Genomic DNA, 17,489 nt, shown 5'->3' with positions numbered 1-17,489 from the left:
AACACATACTAGTGACAAGCTCAGCAACCCCCAGCAGGCTGGGAATTCAGCAGGGTGTTAATTAAGCCATGCCACTCCTGCAGCAAAGCACCTGCGAGGCAGGGCTGAGGGGCAATATGGAAAACAGCTCTGCATGGAGGCTGGCCTCCTTCCTACTGTGTTCTTAGGATATTAAGAATAATGTGCTATAGCAATAGGCAAGAAACATGATAGAAGCTGTTAAAGCTGAAAGTCACTCAGGAGACCAGAGATCCAGATCCACCCCAAGGAGTAAGTGTGGTCACAGTGGGTCCCAGGGAGGGGTGGAGACCAAAACCCCACCAAGCCCAAAAGTTCCCCCCCACCCCTCCCGGCCAGACGGCTAATGCCAAGAGTTCTCACCCCTTCACCAACACAGGCCCCTCAGTGCTTACTTTGGTCCCGCTGGCCTTCATGTCTATGCTGTCAGCTTTGGCCAAAGACTGCCGGCCAGAGGAGCTGCCACCCTCCCTCTCATCCCTACCCCACACTCATTTACCAGGGCCTAGAACCACAGAACCGTGGCGAGAACAGGAACTAGGGTCAGTGGGGAAGTATTGTGCCCGCAGGTGGTGGTATATTAACTTCTGCTACACATGCATTGTATAATTACAGGTTGTTGCGTAAGCCATCACAGCCCCTTTTACCCCCTATGACATTCATTGGCACAGCCTAGCACTTCTCCCCCTTTGTTCATACACCAGGAACCTCACCTGAGAGACCACCAAGCCTGTGAAAAGGTGGTGTTGTGACGTGTCTCCCCCCCACCCCATGGAGAACAGCTGGCATAGCCCATCCGATAGCTCCAGCACTATTTATCATCAGCGGAGCACCAAGTACCTTCAGAAGCAAAGAACACGTCTGAGACCCCCAGGAGTAGCTCAGACGCTTCACTGTACAGTTTTTGCTTGGAAACTCACACTGATGGATCTGAGGTTTGCTAACTCCAAGGCAGGCATTAAATTCTGCCTCAAGCTGTGCGCTCTCCTTTCTTCAAAGATAAAAACAAGACAAGTCCATGGAGTGCTCAGAAGTCAATCATTTTATTAAAGCTACACACTTTTAGATAAACATTTCAATCTTAGTGCACATTACTGGCCTCATTAACTGGAACGTATGTTGAAATAAACTGCACTGGTTCATGCTTTGGAATCTAATCTGTGTCACATGGGAAGAGAGTCAACATTTTCATTGCAGTTTATACTTTAACGTGAGTCAGATGACAGCAGCAGCATTAGATGGAATGTAGAGACTGAATTGCAAAGAGCCAAATACTGTTTCTGTCCCGTCAGTGCAATAAGTGCATAAAACAGAATTTAAGTGTCACAGTTAGCTCAGAAGTGTCATGGGTCAAAACCTTAGTATAACCACACTATAGCAGACAATCTACTGTCCACTTTGTAACTATTATGAGCCTGTAGCTATAACTTGGATGCATGCTGAACAGGTTACACTATGCCTTATACAACTGCGTAAGAGAACAGACCCTTTCAGGCTGTAAGGTTCACCTCTGAACACAAGGAACTAAAACTATTACACCGAGTATTATGTGGAATGATTTGTTAGGACCAGTTCAGACCAGTCTAGAGTACCCTGAAGAGCCCCAGCTTACTGGGTTCTCCAGCTACAGTTCCCATTGTCCAGTATGTGACATTCTCCCACCCACATGCTAGTGGGGGTGGTGGTGTGAGAGAGGAGGTGCGTGTCCTGCACCAGGAATTGTTTTGTGGGAGCAGTCCGGGAAGGAGGCACAGCAGAACAGGGACACCTGTGATGTGCCTCACTAAGGGTCATGATAAAGGGATGCACAGCCAGCAGCCCAACTTTCCACCACAGAGCAGCTTGTGCATCACCTCCTGCTGTACAAGGAGGAAGCTTCCACTGAGCATCTCCTCCAGTGGAGTGGGGACCTCTGAATCTACAGCCTCCCAGGATGGCCTGAACCAGCCCCAGCCAGCCACCCATCCAGGGTAGCACACGTTGCTATGAGGAAAGAGGGACTGAGGCCACAGATGAACCAGGTGTACTCCGTGTGAACAGGAGAGCTGAGTCTTTGCCCAAGGCATGGAAAACAGGGTGTGAGGTGTAAAGAAAAAAACAGAACCACAGTTTATTTGCATTACTATCTACTGCTGCTTGCTTTTAGCTATGCAGGAATTGCTCTGCCTAAGGAACTGACAAGTTCACCTCTCCCTTTGTGCCTGACAACCGGAGCTAAAACATGTACGAGAGTGTTTGAGGAGGAAAAAAACGCATGTTTCTTAAGGATCGTTGTCCTCTCATCCCCGAGAAAGTGCTTGTGTCTCTTTATAATTAAAGAAGAATGGAAGACATTTATTGTTTAAATAAATTCCTACATATTCTAGGCCCATATGATTCAGAGAGGGGGGAAGCTCAGACAATAATTTTAAAAAACTTTCCCTAAAATAAAATCCCATCTGTTGAAGTCACTCAAGATACCAGTACTCCTACCATAGGTATATGGGAAGGGGGAAAGGAACACTCCAGAGGTGTGCATGGATGGAGCAGGAATGATACTCAGAAAGGACATTGGGGAGAGAATGGAAAAGTGTTACAACATCCCCATCACATTAAATGTGTCTTATGTCTTTAAAAACATCCTTTTTATTTCAAAATGTGTCTGTCTTGCCAGTACCCTTACGCTTTTGCAGTACACATCAAATTAAAGGTTAACTGATTTCAATAAAGCATCAATACTCCCCATGATCTTCAGCTCTTTCCTGATTAGAACTATTGAGAGAAAATGATGAACTAAATATATATTTTCTATAAAGGAAAGACCCTGGAACTGAAGCAAGACAGCTGCAATAGTTAAAGATGGTCACAGCCACCATTCTGTGGGTAAATCACAGTCCATTTGTGATCCAAAATGTTAGGCTGTTTTTAAATGTAGAAGAAGTGCCATTTGTCCCAGTCATGTTCTCTAGGAACCTCTGTTCTTTTCATTATTACGCTGCATTGGTAGGTCTTTGTTGTGCTCAAGTTTTGAATGGGTTGGCACTGGTGCATGGGTTTGTTTTTCTGTCCATGTTAAAACTTCATTTCTTTCCCCTCCTCCTGTCTTAGACACCGATGCGGGAGTCTGGGTTTCCAAGGGTATGGTCAGGACAAATGAAGGATTTCCCGGCTTAGCCAGTGCCAGGCGCTAAAGAATGGCAGACTGACCCAAAGAAAAAGAACAAAGAAGAAGAGCCTTAATGCTATTGAGCAGCCAGTCTTCAGTGATGATGTGCATGTTCAGATTTTCCCAGGAATTCCCTACGAAAGAAAACAAGAAACGGACAGTGACAAATCCACTCTGCCACCTTCCAAAACCAGGTCACACTCCTTTCAGGTCTGAGGCACAGCTCATTAAAATCAAGGCGTCTGGCTATGCTGCCAGCGAAGGTGTGATTGTAGCACAGGTAGGTATACTTTGGAGAGCTTCAGTCTAGCGAGCACGGGTAACAGCAGCAGTGTAGATGTGGTGGCACGGGCATCAGCACAGGCTGGCTGCCTGACTACGTATCCAGGCTTCCTGGAGGGCTTGTATGCTGGTTGCTAGCCCATGCCACCATAAACTTCACTGCTATTGTTGCACGTGGTAGCTAGATTAAAGCTGTGCTGTACTACAGACACTTCCACGGAGCCGTGCAGACATTCCCAAAAGGACTTCAAAGGGAGCACACAGCTCTCCCATTACAGCAAACAGGAACCCCCAAGGTTTATCAAGAAGAGCATCTGCCCTTCTTTGTATGATCTGACCTGCTGATAAAATATCATGAACAGTTCTACAGGGTAAAGCTCACTCTTTGGCTCTGGAAGCCTGATTTCCCAATGTGATAGTCACTGCTGACTATGAATGCCCCAACAGTTAAGAGGGAATTGGGCACAGGGCAACAGAGATGACATCTTAAATGCCCTACACATTGGCATCATTGGCATTTCCACTGAACAAATGGTTCCCTACCTGTCCATAATTTCCCCTTACAGCACCCACTGGGAAGCAGGAGCATTCACAGTTGCCTTGCTCGCCATGTGCAGGCATAAAGGGCCTAGCCGCTCTGATTCCCCTAAGTTCCTTCCTATGGGCAAGACTGCGACAGAGAAGGGAAGGAGAGGGGTTGTAGAATGGACATGTGCAGCACATCTCAAAGAGCAACAGTTATGGATAGGTTAGTACCCCTTTTTAGTTCTTGGAGTAATCGCACATATCCATTCCATTGTAGGTGACCCACAAGCAGTCCCAATTAGAGATGGGTTTGGAGTCTATTTGAACAGGGGCTGGAGGACCACTCATCCAAGCTTAACTTTGTCTCTAGACTGTTGAGAGAGGGTGTAGTGGGGGGAAAATGTGACAGGATGACCAGATTGCTGCTTTTCAAATGTCTAATATGGCTTATGAGCCAGAAATACACAGAGGTTGCTTCGAATCTACCTGAAGGACTCAGTGCTCTATCCAGCGGATTCACGTTAGCCAGCTGGTAACAGGTGAATAAAACCTGATGTCAAAATCCTTTGTGTGGAAACACACCTGCCCTTCACTCTGTCCGCAAATGCAATCAACAGTTGAAATGAAGACATGAAATATGTAGTCCATTCCAGATAAAACGCTGAAGTCTTCTGATGTCTACAGTGTGTAGTCTCTCCTCTCCTTTACTACCATGAGGATCTGGGAAAAAGATCTGTAGGAAAATTGCTTGGCTGACATAAAAAGTGAACCCCACTTGCATAAGAAAACTTGGATGGGGAGGATCAAGGTAGATTTTATCTATATAAATAAAAACATATATGGAGGTTTTGATACTCGTGCCCTCAACATCCCCCCTCTCTTGACTGATGTAGTGGTTACTAGAAATGCTACTTTCATTAAAGTCTTATGGCTATTGGGTTGGAAGCAGGTATCCTAGGGTGAATGAAATGCTGATATAACCACTAGGAATACCCTGACTGAGCTAAACAGCCCACCATACAGAAGAGATTCTGCTGGAATATGGGGAAACCCTTTTCAGCCTTGGCCAGATGGAAAACCTCTTCCACTTGGCAAGGCAAATTGTCCTAGTTGATGGTTTTCTAAAATTCAGTAGCACCTCCTGCACTGCTCTAGAACAGGACTCCCCTGCCGATGCTAACCAGGAAGCATCCAGGCTGTCAGGTGAAGGGCCTGAAGATTAGGATGGAGGAGGCAGCTGCGAGTCAGTGAAATTAGGTCTGTGTAAATCAGGAGTGAGAATGGCAGACTGACTGTGAAAACTAGTGCTGACGGGGCCATACCTGGGCAATCAGTATCAGCCACTTCCTGGTACTGAGACTGAAACAAAAGCAGGCAACTGACATACTCCTGATGACAAGACCGCACAGGTTGGACACACAGGAGCCCACTTCAGAGTCTGAGGAAGCAGAAGCCTCTTCTTGTGAGCACGGTGATGCTGCATCTGTAAGGGACTGGTGAGGAAGGTTCAGACTCTGAAGACAGGGGAGCCAGAATTTGTGGCTTCCCCCTAGATAGCACCACATTACTTGGTACCCTGTTGGCCGAATCCAATGGAACTGCCTGGTGCAGAGGGGAAGATGCTGATGACAGTATTGGGATGCCGGTGCTGGGTGACTCCAAGAGCTTTAACAACTCTCCTGCAGCCTCAGACACCTCAGGAGTAGATGGTACTGGGGCATGAGGAGATACCAGGAAAGATGCTTCAGGAGCTGGTCCTGACAGCCCTGCACTGGCTCTGGAGTCAATGAACTCCCCTGTTTAGTGCTGTGCTCTGCAGAGTACTTCCTCTCTCAACGCCCTGCTGGGTCTTTAGAACAGCTCGACTTCTTCACCTCTTTCAACAGTCTGGTACCGGAGTCTGCTTTCCAATGTCTCTTCTTCGGTACCGGTGACACCGATCTGCCTCTCGGTAACAGTACCACCAGAGGTACATGCTGGTGCTCGGTACCCAGACCAAGGCAGATGGCTCAGATGGAGAAAGCAGCACCAATTCCAGCAGCAGATATTTTAACATGGCTATCCTGTCTTGTTTAGAACAAGGTTTAAAACCCTTACAAATGACATTTATCGCTCACAAGCCTCCCCCAAGCACTTGAGGCAGCTGGGGTGAGGATCACTACTGGGCACTGCCTCACCGTAAGAGTGGCAGGGCTTGAAACCTGGAAAGCATGGCATATCTCCAGTGCCAGGTCCGGGACTGAGAGCCGGTACCAGAGCCACACAAACACCAAAACTACTTTAACTAGTCAATCAGGTAACTCACCAATACACCACACTAACTAGACAGGTACTAGATACAGGATTTGACTAAAGACTTGCAGAAGCAAGGACAGGGAGCCCTCAGTAACCATCACAGAGGGTAGGAAGGAACTTAGGAGTGTCAGGTGGCTCGGCCCTTTATGCCTGTGTGTGGTGAGCAAGGCAGCAGGGGGCACTCCTGCTGCCCCAATGGGTACTGCTAAGGGAAAACTCTCCGACAATCGTGCACTGGAGGGCACAAACACCTACAATGGATGCACATGCACAATCATTCGAAGAACTACAGCTACTGCAAGCTTGTCCATAGTGGTTTATGTCGCATATATGCAGCCTAAACCCAAGACAATGATTTACCAGTGTTATGTTGTCTGCAGCTAGCAAGCACAAACAGCCCTGCCGGAGCACCCACAGCCATATTATGGTGGGCTGAACCCAGAGGTGACCTGGGGAGGGTGGGGGAGCTACCAGCCCTCCCCATCAAGTGCCTGTGCAGGGGAGGCAGAGTTTAGACCTTAGTCTCATCCACAAATAGACGCAAGCGAAAACCTTTGAACTTGGGGTCTAAATGCAGGCACGAAAAGGAGTGGTCTGATTTTCCAAGGTACTGGCCACCTGCAGCTCCATTAAAGTCAACAGGCGTGGGGGGTGTTCAAAACCTCAAAAGTCAGGCCATTGTGCAGGGGACTCTATGGATTTAGGTGCCCACCTTTAGATGTCCAGCTTTGAAAAATCTGCCTTGGGCCTCGTCTACACTAAAGGGAAAAAAGTCGATCTAAGCTACGTAATTTGAGTTACATAAATATTGTAAAGTCAAATTGACACAGCTAAGATCTACTTACCGTGGAGCCCACACTATGCGACGGGAGACGCTCTCCCGTCGACTCCCCTTACTCCTCTCGATCCAGTGGAGTACAGGAGAGCCATCGGTGCTCAATTTAGCAAGACTTCCTGCTAAATCGACTGCCGAGCGATCGAGCACCACAGTGTGACTCCTCCAGTAAGTGTAGACAAGCCCTTGGAGACCCTACAGGAAGGGTCTGGGACAGAGGTGGCTGGTGGGCTGAGTGCAGGAGTGGGAATCATGAACTCCTGATTTCTAAACCAGGTTCATACACTGACAGCCAGTCGCTTCACAGCTCTGACTCCGTTCCCCCAATGCATAATGAGAGCAATACAAGTTCTCCATCTCTTCACACAGCTACACATACAATACACAGTTATCAGTGAAACACCCATAGATTTGCAAGTTGATTTCTGGAGTCGATATTTTGGGAACATAGCCAAGGTTATGAGGAAAATTTACATATTACTTTGAAGATGAAAATTAGTAAATGGCAAGTATTATAAAGGTTTCTAGCATTCAGTGTGTTTGGATTCATTCATACTCACAAAAATTTGTGTGGTGGGCAAAACTCAACATGGATCCCAGCAAATATCGACCGCAGACTGTCTATAGCTAGAACAGGTTCCATATTGCAAGTCAGCCAGAGCAGCCTGGATCTAACAAGCTTCACCTATCTGTTCCCTACTCACTGTGACACTTCAGTAATGATGCCGATTTAATACATTTAACATGATCCTGTGTATTACCGCAGTATTCGAGGTAGCTCTGGACTCCTGTATATGTACTTATGCCTGTAACCGAGGTCTCTGTGAAATGGAACAAACTGTACTTTGTAGTCACGGAAACTCCGAGATGGTGCAGCAATGTTATAAAGCTGTAGAAAGGACACACACAAAAAAGTGAGGTACAAATGACAGCTTTTCAGAATTGTGCTGCAATGCTAGCCGGCCAAAAGTATACTTGCTTTATTGATACAATGGGCTTTATTTGATTAAGACACATAGTAATTTGGTGTTCACCCCCACACACGGACGGGAGCAGAGGGGGCATTTTGGTGGAAGTAAAAGGTTAATACAGCACCCATTAGGAACTGGGGGGTGACAGAGATGCACAAAGGGATATGTATTCCCCACATATTTTGAAATGCAGAGAATCTCAGAGTTACGACTTGACCAGGCAACCACACACTTCATTTGAAAGCGGAAGTATGCAATCAGGAAGCAGCAGAGACCAAAAAACCCCAAACCCACAAACAAATACAGTACAGTTCTGTGTTAAACTGCTAAAACAATAAATTAAAAAAAAGATTTGACAAGGTAAGGAAATTCTTTCTGTGCTTGTTTCATTTAAACGAAGTGGTTAAAAGCAGCACTTTTCTTCTGCATAGTGAAGTTTCAAAACTGTACTAAGTCAACGTTCAGTTGTAAACTTCTGAAAGAACCACCAGACCATTTCGTTCAGAGCTACGAACGTTCCCAAAGCATTAGTAACTCTGCGGTTCTACTGTATCTCTGTGGCTCTCACTTTGCATCTCCATCCTCAGAGATCTCCTTTTACCTAATCATCTCCCCACCACCACCACCACCTAATGGACAATGCAGTAACTTTCCCAGCACAATTCTGCTTACAAAGGACAGTCAGATTCAGTTGGACAAAACTGAGCTTTTGTAGGACAGCTATTACATAACTAACTTCGCTGAAATCAGCCTAAAGTCCTGAATGAGATGAGCTGGCAGATTGAAGCTCAGGCCTCAGTCTGAATTACAAACACCGTAACTGTGCACACACAAACAAATCCCAAACCACATTGGGCAATGGGATTAATTATAACCAGAGATCAAAGTTCCTCTGCCTTCAGCTAACTAATTGAGCAGCAGGTTGGTAAAGAACTGTGCTCATTCTCTCTCACTCCCATTCTTGGGTTAGTAGAACAGTAACGCTTTTCCCCTAACTTCTCCTACAAAAACATTTTTTTGGCAGGCTGATAAATTCTTCACACCCCTTTCCCTTAGCAAGTACCAGATATTTGGAGGGCTTGTTTCAAATATATAGATAAAATTTACCACCCAACACCTCATCCCTTCAGCACCACTCACTTTATGCACCTCCGTCATTACTAAAGCTGCTAGTTCTTAACATCATATTGCTACCTTTTTCTGAACAGAATGGCATCATTTGTGTGGATGGTTGTTTAAGACACACTATTCCCTCCTATCAAATGGGCAACTTGAAGCAGATCTGTTATGATAGCTGAAGAAACGCACCTTCTTTCCAAGATGAAATGGTACAACAGGATCATCTTCAGCATGAAGAATAAGCAGCGAGCAGGAAATGTATTTTACACTGCAAAAAGGATTACAATTGTCACTAGGAATAAAAATAACAGTAAAGTTCTACGCTTAATCACTCTGTACATTCTGGTTACATTTTTAAAAAAAAAAAAGAAGAAATACTTTCTGAATACTTGTCATTCTGAGTAATATTTTGCCTTTCATAGACAAGCAGTTCTTTACTGCAGACTGTTTTAGAAGTGAGAAATAATTAAGATAGAGAAGCCAACAATTCCCATCTATCCTTGCCCTTTGAAAAACAATTTTAGCATCATCAAGCTAAGCTACAGTCACAATAATCAAAACTACTAGCGTCATCAAATTCAACACTTGTCCCTTCAAATGCAAATAGAGCCAATTATCTTTGGCTTATTGTCCCTCTTCTCGAACAAACACCACTAATAAATAAGAGTCCCATTCATATTCTGCAAAGGTGGCAAAAGTAAATACAGCACAGTAGATTGCTACAGAGTTTATTTTTAAAACAATAAAGAGTGAGCCCACTGTGTGTAACGAAACAACGAACTATTCCACTACACACTAATCGGAAAGTGTTTATTAGGGGACATCAGAGAGCTTTATAACCAACAAGTTTTGTAATTATATTTGGTGGGATTTCCAAGGAAAAGACGGTTACTCACCTTTGTAACTGTTGTTCTTCGAGATGTGTTGCTCACATCCATTCCAGTTAGGTGTGCGCGCCGCGCGTGCACGTTCGTCGGAAACTTTTTACCCTAGCAACTCCAGTGGGCCGGCAGGTCGCCCCCTGGAGTGGCGCCGCCATGGCGCCCAATATATATCCCTGCCGGCCCACCCGCTCCTCAGTTCCTTCTTGCCGGCGACTCCGACAGTGGGGAAGGAGGGCGGGTGTGGAATGGATGTGAGCAACACATCTCGAAGAACAACAGTTACAAAGGTGAGTAACCGTCTTTTCTTCTTCGAGTGATTGCTCACATCCATTCCAGTTAGGTGAATCCCAAGCCATACCTAGGCGGTGGGGTCGGAGTGAGAAGTCGCGGCATGGAGCACAGCAGATCCGAAGGCCGCATCCTCTCTAGACTGCTGGACCAGGGCGTAGTGGGACGCGAAGGTGTGGACCGATGACCAGGTCGCTGCCCGACAGATTTCCTGGATGGGCACACGGGCGAGGAAAGCCAGCGACGACGCCTGCGCCCTGGTAGAATGCGCAGTCACACGGCCCGTAGGGACGTGGGCCAAGTCATAGCAGGTCCTGATGCAGGACGTTACCCAAGAGGATAACCGCTGGGAGGAGATAGGAAGCCCTTTCATGCGGTCCGCTACTGCCACGAAAAGCTGGGGGGATTTGCGGAAGGGCTTGGTCCTCTCCACGTAGAACGCGAGAGCCCTACGGACATCAAGCGAGTGGAGCTGCTGCTCCCTGCCTGAGGAGTGAGGTTTCGGGAAAAAAACCGGGAGGAATATCTCTTGGTTGACGTGGAAGGCTGAGACCACCTTGGGGAGAAAAGCAGGGTGTGGTCTCAGCTGCACCTTGTCCTTGTGGAAGACCGTGTATGGGGGGTCTACCACAAGAGCCCGGAGTTCCGACACCCGTCTAGCTGAGGTGATAGCTACTAGAAAGGCCGTCTTCCAAGAGAGATAAAGCAGGGAGCAAGTAGCTAACGGCTCAAAGGGGGGCCCCATGAGCCGGGACAACACCAGGTTAAGATCCCAGGTTGGAGCAGGGGGACGGACGTTAGGGTATAAACGTTCCAGCCCCTTAAGGAATCTAGACACCGTCGGGTGGGAAAAAACAGAGTGACCATCCGCACCCGGGTGAAAGGTGGAGATAGCCGCTAGGTGGACTCGTAACGACGATATGGCCAGACCTTGCCCTTTGAGGGACCAAATGTAGTCTAAGATGTTGGCTACTGAAACTTCCATAGGGCGGAGATTTCTCTCCACGCACCAATAGGAGAATCGCTTCCATTTGGCCAAATATGTCGCCCTTGTGGACGGCTTTCTGCTGCCCAAGAGCACCTCCCTCACCGGCGTGGAACAGCGCAGCTCAGAGCCAGTCAGCCACGCAGGAGCCACGCCGCTAGGTGCAGTGACTGCAGGTCCGGGTGACAGAGGGTCCCGTGCTCCTGGGTAATCAGGTCCGGATGAAGGGGCAGGGGAACTGGGTCGGCTATGGCCAGGTCCAGCAGCATGGGGTACCAGTGCTGTCTGGGCCACGCCGGGGCTACCATGATCACATGAGCCCTGTCCCTGCGCACCTTCAGAAGGACCCTGTGGACCAACGGGAATGGGGGAAATGCATAGTACAGGTGGGTCGACCACTGGATGAGGAAGGCATCCGCTATCGACCCGGGTTCCCTGCCCTGAAAGGAGCAGAACGCTTGGCACTTCCTGTTCCCCTTGGCCGCGAAGAGGTCCACCCGGGGATAACCCCACCTCCGGAAGATGGAGAGGGCGACGTCCGGGCGAAGGGACCACTCGTGTGACAGGAAGGATCTGCTCAATCGATCCGCCAGCGTGTTCCGTACTCCGGGGAGGAAGGAAGCCATGAGGTGAATGGAGTGGGCTACACAAAAGTCCCAGAGTCGTATCGCCTCGTGGCACAGGGAGGAGGATCTGGTGCCGCCCTGCTTGTTGATATAATACATGGTCGTCGTGTTGTCGGTGAACACCGCGACACAACGACCCTGGAGCTGATGACAGAACGTTTGACAAGCAAGACGGACCGCTCTCAACTCCCGCATGTTGATGTGTAGCCCCACCTCCTCCTGGGACCACAGGCCCTGCGTCCTCAGGGTCCCTGCGTGGGCCCCCCAGCCGAGATCTGAGGCATCTGTTGTTAGGGACACCGAGGGCTGAGATGGGTGGAAGGGGAGACCCGCACACAACACTGACTGGTCCAGCCACCAGCCGAGAGAATCTAAGACCCTCTGGGGGATCGTGATTAACATATCTAGTGGCTGTCTTGTCGGCCTGTAATGACTGATGAGCCACAACTGGAGTGGCCTCATGCGGAGCCGAGCGTAATTGGTCACGAAAGTACAGGCCGCCATGTGGCCTAACAGGGTTAGACACGTCCTCACTGACGTCAGGGGGGCTGTCTGTAGTCGTTGCACGATTGCCGACAAGGCCTGGAACCGCTGCAATGGCAGCAAGGCCCTGCCCACAGTGGCGTCCAGGACGGCCCCGATGAATTCCACCCTTTGTGTGGGGGCCAGGGTGGACTTGTCTGTGTTCACCAAGAGGCCCAGAGCGGCGAACATGTCGGTGATCACACGGACATGGTTGCAGACTTGTTGTTCCGACGTGCCCCGAATCAACCAATCGTCTAGATACGGGAACACGTGGATACGACTGCGCCGAAGCTGCGCCACAACAACTGCCATGCATTTTGTAAACACTCTCGGGGCCGTGGACAAGCCAAATGGGAGGACTGCAAATTGGTAATGCAGAGACCCCACAAGGAAGCGAAGGAAACGTCTGTGGGGTGGCCAGATAGCAATGTGGAAATACGCGTCCTGCATGTCGAGGGCGGCGTACCAGTCTCCCGGATCCAGGGATGGGATAATGGTCCCCAAGGAAACCATGCGGAACTTCAATTTCACCAGGTACTTGTTGAGCTCTCGCAGGTCGAGGATGGGCCTGAGGCCTCCCTTGGCCTTGGGGATCAGAAAGTAGCGGGAATAAAACCCCTTGCCCTTCTCGTTCTCCGGCACCGCCTCTATAGCCCCTTTGCGGAGGAGCGTCTGCACCTCCTGCCGAAGGAATTGCTCGTGAGAGGGGTCCCTGAAGAGGGACGAGGAAGGGGGGCGGGGAGGAGGAAATGAAACAAACTGCAGGCGGTATCCCGACTGCACCGTGCGTAAAACCCAGCGGTCTGATGTTATTAGGGACCACGCCGGGAGGAAAAAAGAAAGGCGGTTGGAAAACGGGGGGAAAGGATCCAATGGGGAAACTGTTACTGCGCCCTCGGGCGCACCTTCAAAATGAAGGCTTGGGACCAGGCGGGGGCTTAGAGGAGCCTTGGTTTTGGCCCCCTTGGTTCCCCGAATGCCTGCGCCTTCCGTTCCTGCCGCGGCGCCTGTTAAGGTCCTGCCGCTGGCGGAACTGGAGATACGGCCTGCGCTGTTGTTGCTGTTGCTGCGGCCGGAAGGGTCTGCGCTGCGTCACTGGAGTGTGCATCCCCAGTGACCTCATGATGACGCGGTTGTCTTTTAGATTCTTTAGTCTAGGGTCTGTCTTATCCGAAAACAGCCCTTGGCCTTCAAAAGGAAGGTCCTGTATTGTGTGCTGGAGCTCCGGCGGAAGGCCGGAAACCTGCAGCCAGGAGAGGCGACGCATTGTTACACCCGACGCGAGGGTACGGGCAGCCGAATCCGCAGCGTCCAGAGAGGCTTGCAAGGACGTGCGTGCGACCCTCTTGCCTTCCTCTAAGATGGCCGCAAACTCCTGACGAGCGTCTTGTGGCAACAGCTCCTTGAATTTGTCTGCTGCCACCCAGGAGTTAAAGGCGTATCTACTTAACAGGGCCTGTTGGTTGGAGACCCTGAGTTGCAGCGCCCCCGCCGAGTACACCTTACGGCCGAGGAGGTCCATCCGCCTAGCCTCCCTGGATTTGGGGGCTGGAGCCTCCTGGCCATGACGCTCCTTATCATTGACAGATTGGACCACCAGGGAACACGGAGTCGGGTGTACGTGGAGGTACTCGTAGCCCTTAGAAGGAGCCATGTACTTCCTCTCGACGCCCTTCGCAGTGGGAGGAATGGAGGCCGGGGACTGCCAGATGGTGGTGGCGTTGGCCTGGATGGTCCGTATGAACGGCAGGGCGACCCTGGTGGGAGCGTCTGCGGAGAGGATGGTGACAATAGGGTCCTCTACCTCCGAGACCTCCTCGGCTTGTAGACTCAGGTTTTGGGCTACTCGCCGGAGGAGGTCCTGGTGCGCCCTGAGGTCCAGCGGGGGGGGGCTGTTGGAGGAGGTCCCAGCCACCGCTTCATCAGGGGAAGAAGATGAGGAGACCCCCGGCAAGAGGGTGTCTAAAGGGGGGTCTCCCTCGGCCCTCGCCTCTGCCTCAGGAGCCAAAGTGGAGTCCTGTTGCTTGGATCCTTCCTCCCCATCCGGGGAGGGAGGGGGGCGAGACAACGAGGCCTCAGGTGCCCTGCGCTCTGCAGTCGGCGGCCTAGCAGGGAGCTGTTGGGGGCCCTGGGCCTGATGATACGCCCAGGGTGTCCAGAAACCCCATTGCTGTGGGGCTGCGTCCTGCTGTGGAGGCTCGCTGAACAGCGCCGCCTGCCGGTCGGTGCCCAGCGCGTAGCCACTGTCCGCCAGCGAAGACACGGACGGCTGCCTCGAGGGCCATGGCGGAGCGGACCCTGGATGGTAATGGTCCGCGCGGGCCGGCACGGGCGATCGTCTCGGTGCCGGGGACCGGTGCCGGGAGTCGTAACGGTGCCGGGAGCGGGACCGAGTTCTGCCACGGTGCCGGGATCTGGATCGGTACCGGGCGCCGCTTCGGTGCCGGGATCGGGACCTGCCACCGGTTCGGTACCGGGAGGTCGACCGGGACCGGGACCTGCCACCAGCTCGGCGCCGGGAGGTCGACCGGTGCGGCGAACGTCTGGATCGGCTCCTGGACTCGCGGTGCCGGTAACGGCGGCTGGAGTCCGACCGCGATCGTCTCGGTGTCGACCGGCGCCGCGAGTGCGACCGGTACCGCTGAGGGGAGCGGTGCCGGGACTGCGAGCGGCGGCGGGATCTGGAGCGACCTTGACGTCGGGACCTGGAGCGAGAACGAGAGTCCCGGGACGGTGCCGACATCATAGGCTTGCCTCTGGACACAACCCGCACCGGAGGTACCGGGGGTGGTAGCTGCGTGGGCTCGGTCAGGGCTATGAGGTCCCGTGCCGAGGCGAAGGCCTCTGGTGTAGATGGCACCACTATCTCAACCCCAGATGTCATGGGGGAGCTTGGCGGCACCGGACTCGACGGACCCGCCGGGCCCGGAGTCGACGGTGCCGGCGGCGCCGCGGCCGATACTGAGGCCGGGCGCTCCACTCGGGTGTGCCTGGCCGGAGTAGTGGACTTCGACGGCCTAGGCTCTGTCCCCGGTGCCGGAGAAGGTCGGTGCCGGGGAGTCTTCTCGGTGCCGGTGCGATCCGGTGCCGGCGCCGACATCACGGCCTGCGAAGCCGCCGGGTCAAGTGCCGCCTCCAGGAGGAGAGTCCGGAGCCTTTGATCCCTCTCCTTCTTAGTCCTTGGCTTAAAAGCCTTGCAGATGCGGCACTTGTCGGATCTATGCGATTCCCCCAGGCACTTCAGGCACGCGTCGTGGGGGTCGCTCGTGGGCATAGGCTTCTTGCAGGCCGCACACTGCTTGAAGCCCGGCGAACCAGGCATGAGCCCGGTGCCGGGTGCCGGGAAGGGCTAAGCCCCCGGCGAAAAACTATTTACAACTACTTAACACTTAACTACTACTATCTAACTAACAGTCTAATTAACAACTACAATAGAGATAACGATAGAAAAACAAGGAGAGCTAGGGACGTGGAGGACAGCTATGCCGCGCTCCACAGTTCCAACGACCGACACGGCGGTAAGAAGGAACTGAGGAGCGGGTGGGCCGGCAGGGATATATATTGGGCGCCATGGCGGCGCCACTCCAGGGGGCGACCTGCCGGCCCACTGGAGTTGCTAGGGTAAAAAGTTTCCGACGAACGTGCACGCGCGGCGCGCACACCTAACTGGAATGGATGTGAGCAATCACTCGAAGAAGAAGCTATAGTTACAAACAATTTCTACACATAATTAACCACATTTCAGATTTTGTTCAAAACACCAATTAATATGATCTAAGCAAAAATGATTAATAAGACCATGGGAGAATCTGTTTGCTGGGGAGCTCATTACCCAACGGTAAGGTCAATAAGACAGTAGATTTCTTTTTTATGATTATAAAAGAAATTACTGTGCTCTTATTACAAAGAAAGGGGAAGAACAGTCTAGTGCAGCGGTTCTCAAACTTTAGCAACCCGAGGACCCCCATTTTGATTTACATTTTTTCATGGACCCTCAAGTCCCCCACTCAGCCCCAGGCCCCGCCCCCTACTCCCAGCATGTCAGAGACCCTGGGAGGGAGTGGGAGGAGTTGATTAGCAGGTCCAACGGATCCTCTTGAATAGCCTCATGGATCCCCAGGGGTCCACACACCCCAGTTTGAGAAACACTGGTATACTGGCTAAGATAGAAGACTTGGATTCTATTTATGCTATGCCACAGATTTCTTGTGTGACCTTGGGCAAATCACCTAACCTCTCTGTAGATCAGCATTATCCTCTACTGAGGTGTTGAGAGATTTATTCATTGAGGGTTCTAAAGTGCTTAGATTCTTTGATGGCAGACTCTATAAAAGTGGAAAGTATGATTAGAGAAAGCCTGGATCATGCCACTTTATAACAGCCAAATTTCCAACTAACTCACTCTCTGAATAGGATAGTTCTATTCAATGTATTAAATAGAGAAGTTTGTAAGAAACCAATAACAAAAAAAGTCATATTTATAGACACTCATATAGTCTATCCCTTTTATGCACTCCCTTTAACTAGCTAGTCAGATAGGCTATTTCCTGTGCCAGGGAGAAACTGTTGGTTTGAACAGCACTGAGAATATGATTAACTGCATTAAAAAATGAAAAAGCAACCAAGAAAAATGATACTGATAGTTGTGTGTTGAAGTTTCCTGAGACGGAGCCAGACACCCACACTTTTATACGCCTGTGTCGCATCCAAGGCCAGTTAGAGCTGTTGAAACCTCCTTAAGCAAGTTCTAAATGCTTCAGCAAAAAAAGAAGAGATTGCAATTTGGCATATATTCCCATGGTGTTGGCTTTATTCTAGTCAGTCTCACCTACGAGTATATCACTGAGAGGGCTCAGTCACTTACTTCTCATCATTTGCAAATTTAATTCCACTCATTGTAATAGTGTCAAGGAAGAACCAGTCAAATCCAGGGAAGTATCTATATATCTGAAGAAAAAAGTTTTAAGTATATGAATATACATATTCCACTG

General features: G+C 50.4%; 1 protein-coding gene across 1 annotated transcript in view; it reads right to left on the bottom strand.

The window, feature by feature from the left end:
• Positions 1 to 2,147: 2,147 nt before the first annotated feature.
• ABHD12 (abhydrolase domain containing 12, lysophospholipase) overlaps positions 2,148 to 17,489 on the bottom strand; it is a 66,971-nt gene continuing 51,629 nt past the window's right edge. Inside the window, exons 10-13 of the mRNA XM_050951229.1 lie at positions 17,363 to 17,445; positions 9,380 to 9,458; positions 7,862 to 7,989; positions 2,148 to 3,297 (exon numbers count right to left, since the gene is read on the bottom strand). Of these exons, the coding sequence (XP_050807186.1) occupies positions 3,258 to 3,297; positions 7,862 to 7,989; positions 9,380 to 9,458; positions 17,363 to 17,445 (330 nt within the window). The 3' untranslated portion in view covers positions 2,148 to 3,257. The remainder of the gene's footprint in view (positions 3,298 to 7,861; positions 7,990 to 9,379; positions 9,459 to 17,362; positions 17,446 to 17,489) is intronic.

Source organism: Gopherus flavomarginatus, chromosome 4 (genome assembly GCF_025201925.1).
Source record: "Gopherus flavomarginatus isolate rGopFla2 chromosome 4, rGopFla2.mat.asm, whole genome shotgun sequence".
Lineage (NCBI taxonomy): Eukaryota > Metazoa > Chordata > Testudines > Testudinidae > Gopherus > Gopherus flavomarginatus.
This window is presented reverse-complemented; position numbering and strand designations above follow the sequence as displayed.